A 12,820-nucleotide genomic window follows, 5' to 3' on the forward strand; every position below is an offset into this window, starting at 1 on the left:
AGGGTTTGACCTTGTGCTCACAAAATCAGATTCATGACTCAGTTCCTTTTTGCCAGTAAATGCTCTGGGTTGCCATCAGCATTTTTGGAGGCTTGTTTCATAGAATTTTTACCAGACTGCTGCTCTGGAGCCCCAGGGATGGTCTTATCTGGTAGCATTTTTGTCAGCACTCTTTCAAAGTTAAAGAGAGCTTTTTATTTAAAGAGGGCTGGATTTGCAAACAAAGTAACTTTCTCTTATCTGATTTCAGCTGTGACCAGGGAAAAACAGTACTCTGCGGGTTGTTTGTGGGTTATTTGTACACAGAGGGGACTGTCATAGGAACATTTTAGCCAACCACCATCTGCTGCTGAGGATGGACACAAGCCAAACCAGCCCAAACGAGGCAAACACTGAGACCAAAATGGATGAAGGATGATGAATCTGCAGCCCGTTAAATGTTCAAAGCAGCATTTTCCAGAGGGTGGCTCTCTTGAAAGCCCCCCACTAAAATACTTTGAAGGGGAAGAAAGGGAGGATACTCAGGTAATGGAAAAGCATCTCCTGGGATGGTTGGAATATGCCCTGTGCTTTGGGCAGGTATAAATGTTTTGGGTGTCGGAATGGAGTGGAGAGCCAGGAATCACTCAGGGGTACATATTTCAGCAATGCATTGGTGAGAAAGGCTAGGCCAGAAGACTGGTGTTAGAGCCTTTAATAAAATGAGACAACAAAGCAGACGTGAACCCACCCCTTGCAAACAGCACTTCACATGTGCATGTGATTAATAGCTGTGGTGAAGGGTTAGTGAATAACAGCATGATGCCAAATGGATATCAATGGGATCAAACCATGCGTTTGGCAGATACAGGAAGGAGTACTCATTGTTGTACACGGAATAAAGGAGAGCGCGCAGCAACTCCCTGAACCCCTGGTAGAGCCCTGGCACTCAGACAAGAATCTGGCTGTAACCCTGTACAACAAGGACCACGCATGTACACATGTGCACACAATTACATGGCATGGACGTAGCAGGAGAAAATTGAATATAAAATATTACAGAAAGCCAATAATTCTGGTTTATATCTTTCTTTCTCCTTGAGGCAGAAAAGAACCTGGCTATTTTAAAATCTGGGATCTATTTACGTAGCCAAATGTAATGCTCTTTCTTGTGCAAAATAGGGTAGGAAGGAATTTAAAATGTCAACATTCCTGAGACCTGGTTATCTCTTTTCATGCCTCCCTCTGTATTAAGTATTAAGGAATAGACACTAGGTGATAGAAATTGTGACAGGTCTGCTGAAGCTATGACAAGTTATACCAGCTGCAAATATGATCTAAAATCTCTGACAATGTAGCTATGCTAGAAAATATGTTTTTAACCACATGGTAGCTAGCATATGGGAAAATCCTTTTGTTGACAGAGCATGGTTGCATCTTTCACTTGTTAGCTGATTTAGGAAACCAAATGAAAGATTTGACACAGAAAGTCAGCATTTTCCATGAAATGTGTTCAGTAGGATATGTGTTTTCCAAAAGGTCCTAATGGAAATGGAAAGCACAACATAATTTTTTAACCAATGTTGTATATAAATAATAATGAAAAACAATCTCAAGACCCTAATTTCTTTTAAAGGTTGCTAGAGATTGATTGAAGTCCAGGTTTGTTGTTATCAGCGCACAAAGACCTTGGTATAAATTGGCCAGTTTGGTGATGGTGAGGTTTATGGGAACTAGAAATATGTATATCTTCCCAGGCAAACAGTGTAAGAAAAAGTAATTAAAAAAAAAAATAATAAAGACTAAATAAATTAGAAAACTTGCGCTTACTGAAAAGAGGGAATTCTCTCACCTGTGCAAATGTGCACAGGAGAAAAAACTGCCTGGGTTGGGTCTCCAAAGAATTTTATTTTTGCTGTGTACGCTGAATATCATGAATTTTACTTCATTGCATTCTATGACACACACAAATATAACTGGAATGCATCATCTATATGTAATAGCCTGTAGCAAACCAATTGACTCACTGATCACAGAAAGTACAATTCTGTACTGAACTGTTTGTGTGACACAGCAGAGGAGAAATCTGGGTCACCTGCATATCCCAAGTCAATGCAGTCAGTTAAAAGCTGTGAATGGTCCACTGAGTTGATTAAACTTCTGTTATGTTTGTTTACTAAAAAAAAAAAAAAAAAAAAAAGTAAAAAATACACTTCATGTTTTGTGTTTTTGCATATTTGCAAATAAAAGAAGCAATTGCCTTAGCTCTAAATCAAAGTACCAATGTCTTTAATCCACTAAAAATTAAATTTAATGTGATGTTATTGCTGGCATGTGTTAATTATATTTTAAAGTGGGGAGACAGAGGCCATCTGAGATTTTCATATATGATTTCACATAGTCAGATAAGTTATTTCACAAACTGAGCAAGCAAGAAACAATTTAGTTCCTGCTAATTTAGTTGCTGTTCCTGCTTTATTGTTCATTAGGAGCCTAGAACTCCTTGACTATCCTCTCCGGACTTGTCTACATTACAGTACAAAACGTCATTTGGTTCCAACACTATTATGAAAAATCAAACTGAGTCTGTTTAGAAGGATTCAAAAGTTTACTCCTTATAATAATTTTCCTTGTTTATTTAACTCTTGAGAATTGTGCTTGTGCTGGTGTTAGATATGTTTCAGTAATGTTGACACATTCCCTCTAAAATAAGAGCAATCATGGCTTTCCTGGCTTTACTTCATACTTATACAGCAGGAAGCCAAGATTGTACTGAAGTAAAGAAGTAAATTAGGTTATTCCATAGAAAATCTGCAGGGACTGAGGTGGAAATTACACTTGCATCTTTGGCTGGTTTTGTTCTGCCATGGGACGAAGGTCTGATGTTGCTGCCATAGAGACATATCATTTTTTGTCCAATTTTCACAGCCTATATCCCAGGCTGTACATTTGAGGGACAAATGAAGTAGAAGTAGACAGTTCTAGACTAAAATTAAACTGTCTTTCAACATCTGCATCACAAGGGAAATGTCAGTACCCTGAAAAGTACGGGACTGATGGACAGCACGATGACTCACTTCTTTCTATGGGAAGGAAGATGACAAGAAACAGATTTTCAGCTGTTGATGAAGCTTTTCCATCTACTGGGCAATACATCTGCCAAGAAATGATGAGAGGCAGGATATGATATACCACTCATACTCCCTTTCCTCCACCTGCATAAAATCCAGGCTGTGCGCCACAGACTTCTTGGTTATGTTGCAGGCATCCATCTGTCAAGTAGGGCTTTTCTCAGAATTAAGGTCTTAGGCCAAATTAATCCCTGGGATAATTCCATTGTGTTTTGTCTAAGGAAATATCAATTACTGTGAACGGAAGGATGATCTCATGATGAAAGCAAATGAATGACTGGGAATCATAACTGGGATCTCAGACAGGTTCCTCTTCTGCTACAGAGTTCCCATATAAACTGGATAAACCAACACAAATGCCAGTTACCTCCACATCTACCCATGTAAAATAAGCTTATTTTTATTTCCAGAGACATCTTTTAAGAATTTGTGTTTGTTTGAGCTGTTTTGATAAGAAGAACTACAAAAAAAAAAAAAAAAAAAAAAAAAAAAAGATAACCGGTATATTGCTATTTTTATAATGTATGAATACACAACAGTAAAAAGGCTCATGTTCCAGGAGGTGGCAAGTTGACATATCTACAATTAGTAAGTTTACACTGTCAACTTACTCTGAACAACAGGGATTAAAAACTACCTTTGATCTCACTTTGGGCTAACTCAAAGGACAAGGGAGATAAATATGTAAAGCAGATTAGGATTAGTCTAGAATGGAGTAACATTAAGAAAATTGCCCATGAAATGTCAGCAGAGATGGAAAGCTACCTTTTGCTCTGACATTTCTCTCTTTTATTTATTTATTTATTTGTTTATTTATTTATTTATTTATTTATTTATTTAATTCAAGCATTAATGAACATAGAACCAGAAATCAGTAAATCACAGAATTACAGAATTGTCTAGGTTGGAAGAGACCTCAAGATCATCGAGTCCAACCTCTGACCTAACACTAAGAAGTCCTCCACTAAACCATATCGCTAAGAATGAGTCAATAGTATCCTGCAACAAATTAACTGACAATGGCTACAGTATGGAAAACTGGAGTATCCTTCTGAGACCTGAGATGCATCATTGTTTCCTACTGCACATGGGTGAAGAGAACACAAATGATCAGTTTAGGTGATAGTCCAAAAATGCAGGCCAATGCATCTGAAGGAAGAATTGGGAAGAGAACGGCAACTTTAGTGTGGAGACACCTGAAGTACTGAATATGGAAAATCACAGTTTTTCCATTAAATTTCATGAGGCTTTTAATTACAGAGGAACAAAGACTATTCTGACTATTGTTTTATTGACTTTATTGTCATAGGATATTAAATCAAAAATGCCTTCAAAACTGTCAGAATTACATTTGTTAGAGCTCATTCAACAAACAAACAAACAAACAAACAAAAACAGGAAAGGAACTACGCTTCTCCTTATGATGTTTATCTGAAAATGTCTTTTAGAGATGCATGCCTAAATCAATTTGTTTGTTTTCTTAAAATGTAATTAGTGGGAAGGAGCTCCATTAATTCTCATTACAAATGCTTTACAATTTAAAGTACTTCAGCAGAGCTGTCAAGGAATTGGGTTCATAATCTGTCCTTCTCTTCCTGATCCAAAGTAGATGTTTGATTCCAGATTGCATGTATGCTAAAGGAATGCCCTAATTGCTAGTGCTAATTGCTTCTAAAACAATGGCTCTTTCATACCATGAACAAATGGGTGTTCCTGTACTAAAATGAATTGGATGGGTAAGTGCCCTGTCATAGACTGCCCGACATTGGTGCAGTTAGCAGCAGAGTTACAACACGATAGTTCAGATCTATTCTCTGGATTATACAAAGATACGTCGTGTGTCCTGTGCCCTTGGTTAATGCTCTGGTTGAAACAGAAATATCTGTATGCCATTCTGCATGCTCCTAACACACTTTGTTTCAGGTTTTGCAGGTATTAAGAGGCAAGAAAAGGCATATTCTGATAACTGTGACATGGCTTTGGAATATGCTAAAGCTTTAAGCAACACAGCAGTGTTTTTTTGTTTGTTTGTTTGTTTGTTTTTGTTTTGTTTTGTTTTGTTTTGTTTTTTTTTTTTGGTTCTCAAAATACCAAGAGACAGAAATCTGGATACATAGGGGACTTTAACTGTGTAGATTTAGGTATGTAGAAACTACAGCTGTCTCCATCTGATGTCAGTTAAGCAAAAAATCCACACTAGCACCTAAATCTAAAGCATAAAAGAATTCTCTGAAGAATGGGATATCCAAGTCCCTTTGTGGATTTTAGTCATAAGTTTTCTGGGGAAACATTATCATTTTTAATCACAGCCATTTGGAGTAAGCAGCTTCTTCAAGATATGCTCTATTGTGAGTTACATAGATGCTTTTATATGTTAGATGTATACAAGAAATTTACCTATAACTATCTTTTTTCTTCCTGGAGAGTCTGTGTAATTACATTAGGTCAAGCTAAAATTGCATTGGTTTTCTCTCTCTCCCTCTCTCTCTCTCTCCAGCTCTGCAGCAATACTCTAGCTCCACTGACTGATCTAAAGTAGGAACTGGTGCCTCCTGGAAATGCGCTTCCTTAGGAAATGTGTTCAGCTAAGGTCTCTTCCTCAGATGGATGCAAGTCCTGCATGTACTTTCTTTTTCTGCTTGTATTTAGGTTTTGGTGTTTTATTTCTTGCAGATTTCCGTGAGATTTTACTGTTCAGCAGTTGCAATGCATTTTTAGCTTGCTTGTCATTGCTAACGTCATTATTATCACAGCTTTAACAGAAGAAAACAAAACAAACAAACAAAAACAACACATGGAAAACAAACAAACAAACAAACAAAAAAAAACGATGTCTCAAAGAAAGTAGAAATGCTGATCTGTTGAAAATTCGTATGATTTTTCCCAGCTTGGGACTACATCAGCATGACAGGAAAACAGCAGCTTAGATCCTGGTCCACAAAATCAAACAATCTCTGTGAATCAATAATTCTGAAAAAGGCATTTGGCTGAAACATTCTTCTCTACCCCACTTTCTCCTACTTTTGATAAAATGAGGTCACTCATTCATATACGTATTCAACTAATTTGATTTATTTCCTCAGATAACACCAGCTTATCCCTGACTACTAACAGCAACTGCGTGGGTGTTTTAAGATGAGCCCAAGTTTACATTTCTGCGCTCATTAAGTCACATCACTGGATGTAATTTAGGTTGTTCAAAATATGCACAGTATTATATGATATTTATTTGATGATACCCAAGCATAAGAACTGGCCAAAGCAAGACAAAACAAACAAACAAATAAAATTCCACCGCATTATTCCTATAGTAACATTTAATATTCACTTGCCTCATTTTGATAACAATTCCCAGCTAGCCTTTCTCTTCTCAGATGCTCTGAGGAAGCTGGTACAAACATTTTCCACAAGCTCCAGCAAATGAACGCCGTGTATAGAAATTGAAGTGTCTAATCTAATCTGTTGAGGGATCTGCACCACATGCATTACCCTGACATTTAAGGTCTCATAGTCAGTGACCGCTTAACCAAATCTGTCACTGTGACAGACATGTATTTCTACACGCTGTGCCACAACTTAATCTTTCGGGCACGGTTTAGGTGGAGTGTATTGTAGCACACTGACTCAGAATCTATAATGTTGAAGAATCTATAATGATGAAGAAATTTCCCACTTGGTGCTAAAACAGACCCTTTCTGAGGGCCATACCTGCAATAAAGCATATGAATTTTTCTGCTAAGCTATATGCAATAGATCAGCTGTTAGACTGAATAGCGCTAGTTATCTTTACAATTACTGCTAGTATTACATGTTGTTACAACCCTCCACCTCTTCCCTTTTCCCTGATACCAGCATCTGTGACAATGACTTTCTGGAAGTGAAGGTTATTTTGGAAATGGCTGCTTAGTGACACATCTGAACTTCTAAATTACCTCTTTTGATACCTTGTGATTACTGCACGTCATGCTGTAAATCTGCTATGAGTCAGAATGTTATCTGACATCTCCAGATATTATAGTAAAATGTAACATTGTTCATAACTCCAGTGCATTTATTATTTTAACTAACTGAAGAACAGATGGAGTTCCCCTAGCACACTTTGATTTCTACCCTCTTGTGCTCTCCAGCAGTGTTGTTTGCTTGTCATGGCCAACAATTTTGATGCTGAACCTGTATCCAGCTCTCTGCACTGGCTCCTTCCACCTGCTGCCTCCAGCTTGGACTGGTGCACGAGGCCACAGAGAGGCCAGGCAGAGCGGTATGTGCAAACGTAGCCTTCTATTTCTTTCTACAAAGCAGGTTTTTCTCCACCCGGGAAAGGTCTTTCCATTGGGAGGACACTTATCCTTTGTTTATAGGGAGGAATGCTTCTGTGATACGCAGGCCCTGCAGGCTCCTGTTCGCGCAGCTGAATCCATGTGGCGGCTGGCTCAGGCTGGTGGGGTCCTGATGCTGCCTCCGGCCACCCGCAAGCACCGGGGATGTCCAGCGGGGCAGGCTGTCCCCACAGTCCTCACAACTGACCCCACCCTCTGTTGACATTTGCTTCTATTACTCAGTGTCAGGCTTGGCTAAACTCTCTCCCCAGAGGATTTGTTTTGTTTCTCAAGCTCTCCTGCCAGGCCTCATCCATCCCAGCCAGGAGTCCTGCCTCCTTGAAGAAAAAGTCCATTTGCTCTTGATGGAGAAGGAGAGACTTCTGCCACTGTGACTCAGCAGCAATTATGCTGCTTTTCAGGCAGTTTCTTAGGATGTTCCAGAAAAGGAGCTGTGCAAGCCTCGTGTGGAAGCTCAGCAATCCCACTGTGGCAAGGACTAAGCCGTGGCGGCCGGGATCTTGGCAGTAGGTCCAGAAACACATTGAGAACTGGTGTTCGAACGTCAGGATCACAGTTGCTCTGACAAAGCAGACCGACTCTTAAAATCTGGGTTACTGTGTTCTGTGCTTCAGGCTGAAAAGTTTAACGTGCAGTTCCCAGATCAATGTGATCCGCTAATGGGTTCAATAAGGCCCCTCAAAGCTTTAATATTCCGAACAAAATGCACCCTCCCCCCCAAGTCTGCAATTACTGCCACTGATGGTGATAACACACACCCCGAACCTAAGTAAAAGCAGCTGAGATGTTTGTGACACTTGGGGCAGACTTCACAAGAGCACTTTAAACATTGCTTGAAAGAGGTCTTAATGCACTTAATATATCGTGATGTTGCAGAGAACAGCATTAAATAATCACATAGGGGAGAAAGGAAACTTGTTAAAAGCTCCCCAATTTATTATACGCAGCTTGATGCACAGGCTCCCATTCTTCTGCGACAGCATGATGTGCCACTTGATGGAAATCATGAGGGAACGGTTATAGAAACGCCTGGCTGGCACAAAGCGGAGGCGAGACTTAAAAAACTCTCGAAAAAAGGAAACAAGCAGCTTGACGGACCCGAACCCCTTCCGTAACTTCGTGCCTGCGCACCCCCCGAATTACCGAGAACGGTTTCAGGGCGTTATTCCCGCAGCCGGGTCCCCACACGGGCCCTTTCCCGACCCTCCTCAGGCTGCGCCCTCCGTGCCCGGGGCGCAGGCACGGCCCCGCCGCCCGCCTGCTTGCGGGGAGCCCGGCTTGCGGCGCCGCTCGCCTCGGGCTGCGCTCGCTTCCCTGCCAAGTTTCGGTGCTTTGCTTTCGGTTTGCCCAGCGGGAACCCCCGCGGGTGGACGTCCTGTCACCATCACGGCGGGAGAGCGGGAGGCTCGGGGCAAGCGGGAGTGCGGAGCCCCCTGCTCTGCCACGGCATCCCGCGATGCGGGTCCTGGCTTTCCTGCTAACGATGTGGGCTTGGGGGGAGGAGTAAAAAGGAAGAAAAGGGGCAAAAAAAAAAAAAAAAAAAAAAAAAAAAAAGAGGAAAAAAATGAAATTAAAAAGAAAAAAACAACATAAGAGGAAAAGAGCAATGGGAAAAGCAAGGAGAACAGCGCCAAGGAAAAGGAGAAGAAAAAGACAAAGGCTAAGAAGAAGACGCGGAGAGAGTGGGGAAGCGGGGCCGGGGTACGGAGGAGCGGCCCCAACACCGGTTCGGGAGCGCTGCGGCGGCAGCGGGCAGCCCCTGGCGGGGCGGGGCGGGCCGGGGCGGGGCGGGGGGCGGCCGGGGGGCGGCCCCGCACGCAGGCGCGCTGGGAGCCCGGGGCGCCCCACGCGGGCGCTCCCAGAGCCTCGGCGGCGGCGCCCGGCTCGGCTGCGAGGGGGCGCGGGCCGGGGCCGTGCTGAGGGGGGGCGGCTGCCGCCGCGCCCTGGTGCTGGGCTGTGCCCGCTGCCATGGGGTAGGGAGCGGCGGGGGGACGCCGCCGGGCTGCGGCCGCCGTTGGAGCGCGGAGCCGGGGGGCGGCGGCGGCGGCGGGGTCGGTGCCGGGGGGGCTGCCCCGGTGCGAGCGCGGCGGCGGCGGCGGCGGGCGGAGAGATGGTCGCGGAGTTGGTGAGCGGCGCCCTGGGGCTCGCCCTGTACCTCAACACGCTGGGCGCAGACTTCTGCTACGACGACAGGTAGGGGACACGGGGGAGGGATGGAGGGAAGGAGGGGGCTGCCCACCTGCCCCTAGCCCCCCGGGAGCCGCCGCCGTCGGGCGGGTGTCTGTGCCCCCCACCCCGGCCGGTAGCTCCCGGGGGAAACCCCGCTTCGCGGCTTAATCCGGGCGCGATTAAAACGGGTGCGTAATTAACACGTACCGGGGAGAGCGGCGCGGGTGGGTGAAGTTACTGACCGTGCTGGGGCGCTTCGCCCGCCGCCGGCCTGAACCCCCCCAGAGGCCAGCACGGGGCTGCTCTGACAGCTGCGCGCCGGGTCCCGCAGCCCCCGGTCGGCGGGTGGTGCTGCTCGGGGCCCGAGCTGTCCCCGAGGGTGGGAAGGGGTCAGCTGCATCCTTGGCTGGGCTTCTGCCTCGGTCCGAGGCAAAATGAAAAATCCCAAGCACCTGCCTGCAGCCCGCGGGTTGCCACCTCGGGGGTCTCCCCATCCTGTCCCGCCGTGGTGTGGGGTGCTGCACCTGCTGCGCTAGGGCCTCGCTCTGTTCCAGCATCGTTTTGCACTAGGGCTGTGGCCACAAAGCCCCCCGTGCTCGGGTGGGTGCCGGGCACCATGTCCTCTGCGGGTCCTGGCACCTCTGGTTTTGGTCCTGCAGGTCGCTGGTATGAACCTGAAGTCCCGTGAAGCGAAGTGTTGTAGGCTCGTGTGAGCCTTCCAGTTACGGATGAGGGTTTTTATTGTTTAAATCTGCCTTAAACTTAACCTGCAACTTAAAACTTCATTCATGAATGGTAAAAGAAAAAAAAATCAACTGTTACTCTGACAGGCGAGGTCTGAGTTGGATCAATAGAAAGCAGTGAATATTTTGACACACTGACACTGTTTCAGACCCGCTTGTTTTAGTTAAGAGCTGCAGGAGTTGTGGAATATTTACGTAAACCCAAGTGGCATATGTTGCAATATTTAGGCAAAACTGGGTTGTTTAAGGACGTGCTTACAAGCCTGTCCTGCAGGCCAGTTCAGATTGGCTGGGGATGGAAGGCAGTTTGAAATACTACCTGATGTTATTGATGTGGAGGTCAGGGTTACTCTTGATCTTGCCTGAGTGTGCTTTAACACGGTTGGGAAGTGGGGATGCATGAGTGTCATCAAGGAACGGGTGGAAAAGGTAATAATGCGCTGTCTTCCTAATATTAATCCCACGCTATTTAAGAGGTGTTCCAAAACACGGCAGTGTTGGTATGTTTACCTTCTAACTAAAGAAAGTACTTCTCATTGTAACTAAGATTTAGGTATTCACTAGAGTGCTCTAAAAGCCAATTAATGGCAATTCTGTATGCGGGGTCATCTAATTAGGATGCCTTTCAACTGCAGCCCTGGAAGGGGAAAGGCAGAAATGGCTGTTGCATGCTGGTAATTGTTGAACTAGAAATGGTTATCTATTCAAAGAGGCAAGGCTCTCAGACCTAAAGTATTCTTTTAACTGTAATCACAGAATCTCGCTGCCCTGCAGGAGCCTACTTGAAACATAACGCTAGAAAAGGAGGTCGATGCTGGAGCTGCAGGACACAGCCCTCCATGTGGGAGATGGATCATGCTACTAACTTTAAGTGAATCAAGATTGTGCATTTAAGCTAGGAACCTGCAATCTTTGTTTCAGGAGGGCAGCATATTGCTACAGCTTTTTCTGCTTCCATTGCCATTATATTGAAATTACATCAGGCTGTTCTTTTTTTTTTTTTTTTTTTTTTTAATATAGTGATCAAGCTTACTATATAAAGGGTTTCTGTAATTGCGTTCTGTATATTTTTTTAATGTAGGTTGGTTAAGATTAAGTGGCATCGTAAAAACTTCTTATAACAAAATCAATTTCCCAATGGTAAAACTTAATATTTTAGCGGCTGCACAGCACCAAACCAAAGACTGTACGGACAGTGATATAACAAGCTTGCTTGTAGTCTGGGGTTTATGACTTTATATCAAAGGATTCAATATTTTATTTCCTACCCTTCACCCAATTAAGCTAAAATTGAATTTAAGCTCTGAGGAAGTTGAGTTTAAAAAAAAAAAAAAGTACACATTCTCACTTTTCATCATGAGTCTACCTAACTCAGCTGGAGAGATATGTGGCATGAGTGTAATCAGTGTAAACATGATCTTTATAATCAATATGTCAATTGATTATTTTGAATTAAAGTGACAGCTTCTAAATCTGAGAGCTAGGATAAAGAAGAAACAATGCCTTTTTTTTTTTTTTCCTCTGTGAACCTAGAAAACAAGCTTTTGTCACCCTGTTCTCTGCTGCTGCAATTTTCGCAGACAGCTGTGATATTTCCTAGTTATGTGTGTAGATTATTGGGGGGAGAGAATCCTCTTCCACCAACCTCCTTGTTAATTTAGGAACTAATATATTTCCCATTCTCTTTTTGCATATTTGTTTTAGAAGAGATGAATATGGGAAGAGGGGGTGGAAATATTTTGATGTTCGACTAATGCCACAGTGAGCTCACATGGCATGCTAATAAAGCTTTATTTATTGCTGAGCAAAATCATTTTGGAAACAATAAGGAGGGGTAGCGAGAAATGCAATTTTGATTTCTACGGAAGTGTTGAAGATCTTCATTGTTGCGCTGAGTTAAATCCAGATTCCTGCCAGATTAAGGGGGGGCTAATCTCTAGTCACTGCACATACAGTCCTTGTTTCATGCTAATGTCTACCAGTATTACAGGAGGGAAACTTGTGGCTGCAATTAGTCTGACACCCTGGTATCATTATTTTCCTTTGCCATGTAAGCCCACCCTAAAGCAGACAGTTTGACCTGCGGGTGCCTCGCGTTGAGACCGTGGTCCTTCGCGTGACCTGTGCTAAGTAAGACAGGTCCCTGTCAGTTTGTAGCTGAGGTGTGGAAGATTTAGTGCTCCAAGTATCCTGGGGTCATATGCTGCTGCTACAGCGCACACGTCAAAAGCAACTCATCCGTTGAGGTATTCCTTTGTACTCCTAAACATGAGAAGAAAGGCATAGTTTAAGGAGGGTGTTAGGAAGAATCTATAACCTCCAGTGGTGTATTTTCTCTGTGGCCTGCTGTATATATTTTCCAGAGCACCAGTTTTGTCAGGCTTGTCTGCCTCTGTGTTGGATGCCTCCATGAGATGTGGTAGCACTGACCAGATTTCTGTAGCTTGTGCTGTGTTCAGTA

The 12,820-nt window shown here is 43.7% G+C and overlaps 1 protein-coding gene across 3 annotated transcripts in view; it reads left to right on the plus strand.

Annotated features, from left to right (window-relative positions):
- Positions 1 to 9,362: 9,362 nt before the first annotated feature.
- TMTC2 (transmembrane O-mannosyltransferase targeting cadherins 2) overlaps positions 9,363 to 12,820 on the plus strand; it is a 256,087-nt gene continuing 252,629 nt past the window's right edge. For 2 of the 3 annotated variants that reach the window (XM_084505627.1, XM_084505626.1), the window contains exon 1: positions 9,452 to 9,640. In XM_084505627.1, coding sequence (XP_084361753.1) covers positions 9,558 to 9,640 — 83 coding nt within the window. In that variant the 5' untranslated portion in view covers positions 9,452 to 9,557. Of the gene's footprint in view, positions 9,641 to 12,820 lie in introns of all 3 variants that reach the window. The other variant, XM_084505628.1, reaches the window with a different exon arrangement.

The sequence above is a fragment of the Aythya ferina genome (assembly GCF_964211825.1).
Source record: "Aythya ferina genome assembly, chromosome: 1".
NCBI lineage: Eukaryota > Metazoa > Chordata > Aves > Anseriformes > Anatidae > Aythya > Aythya ferina.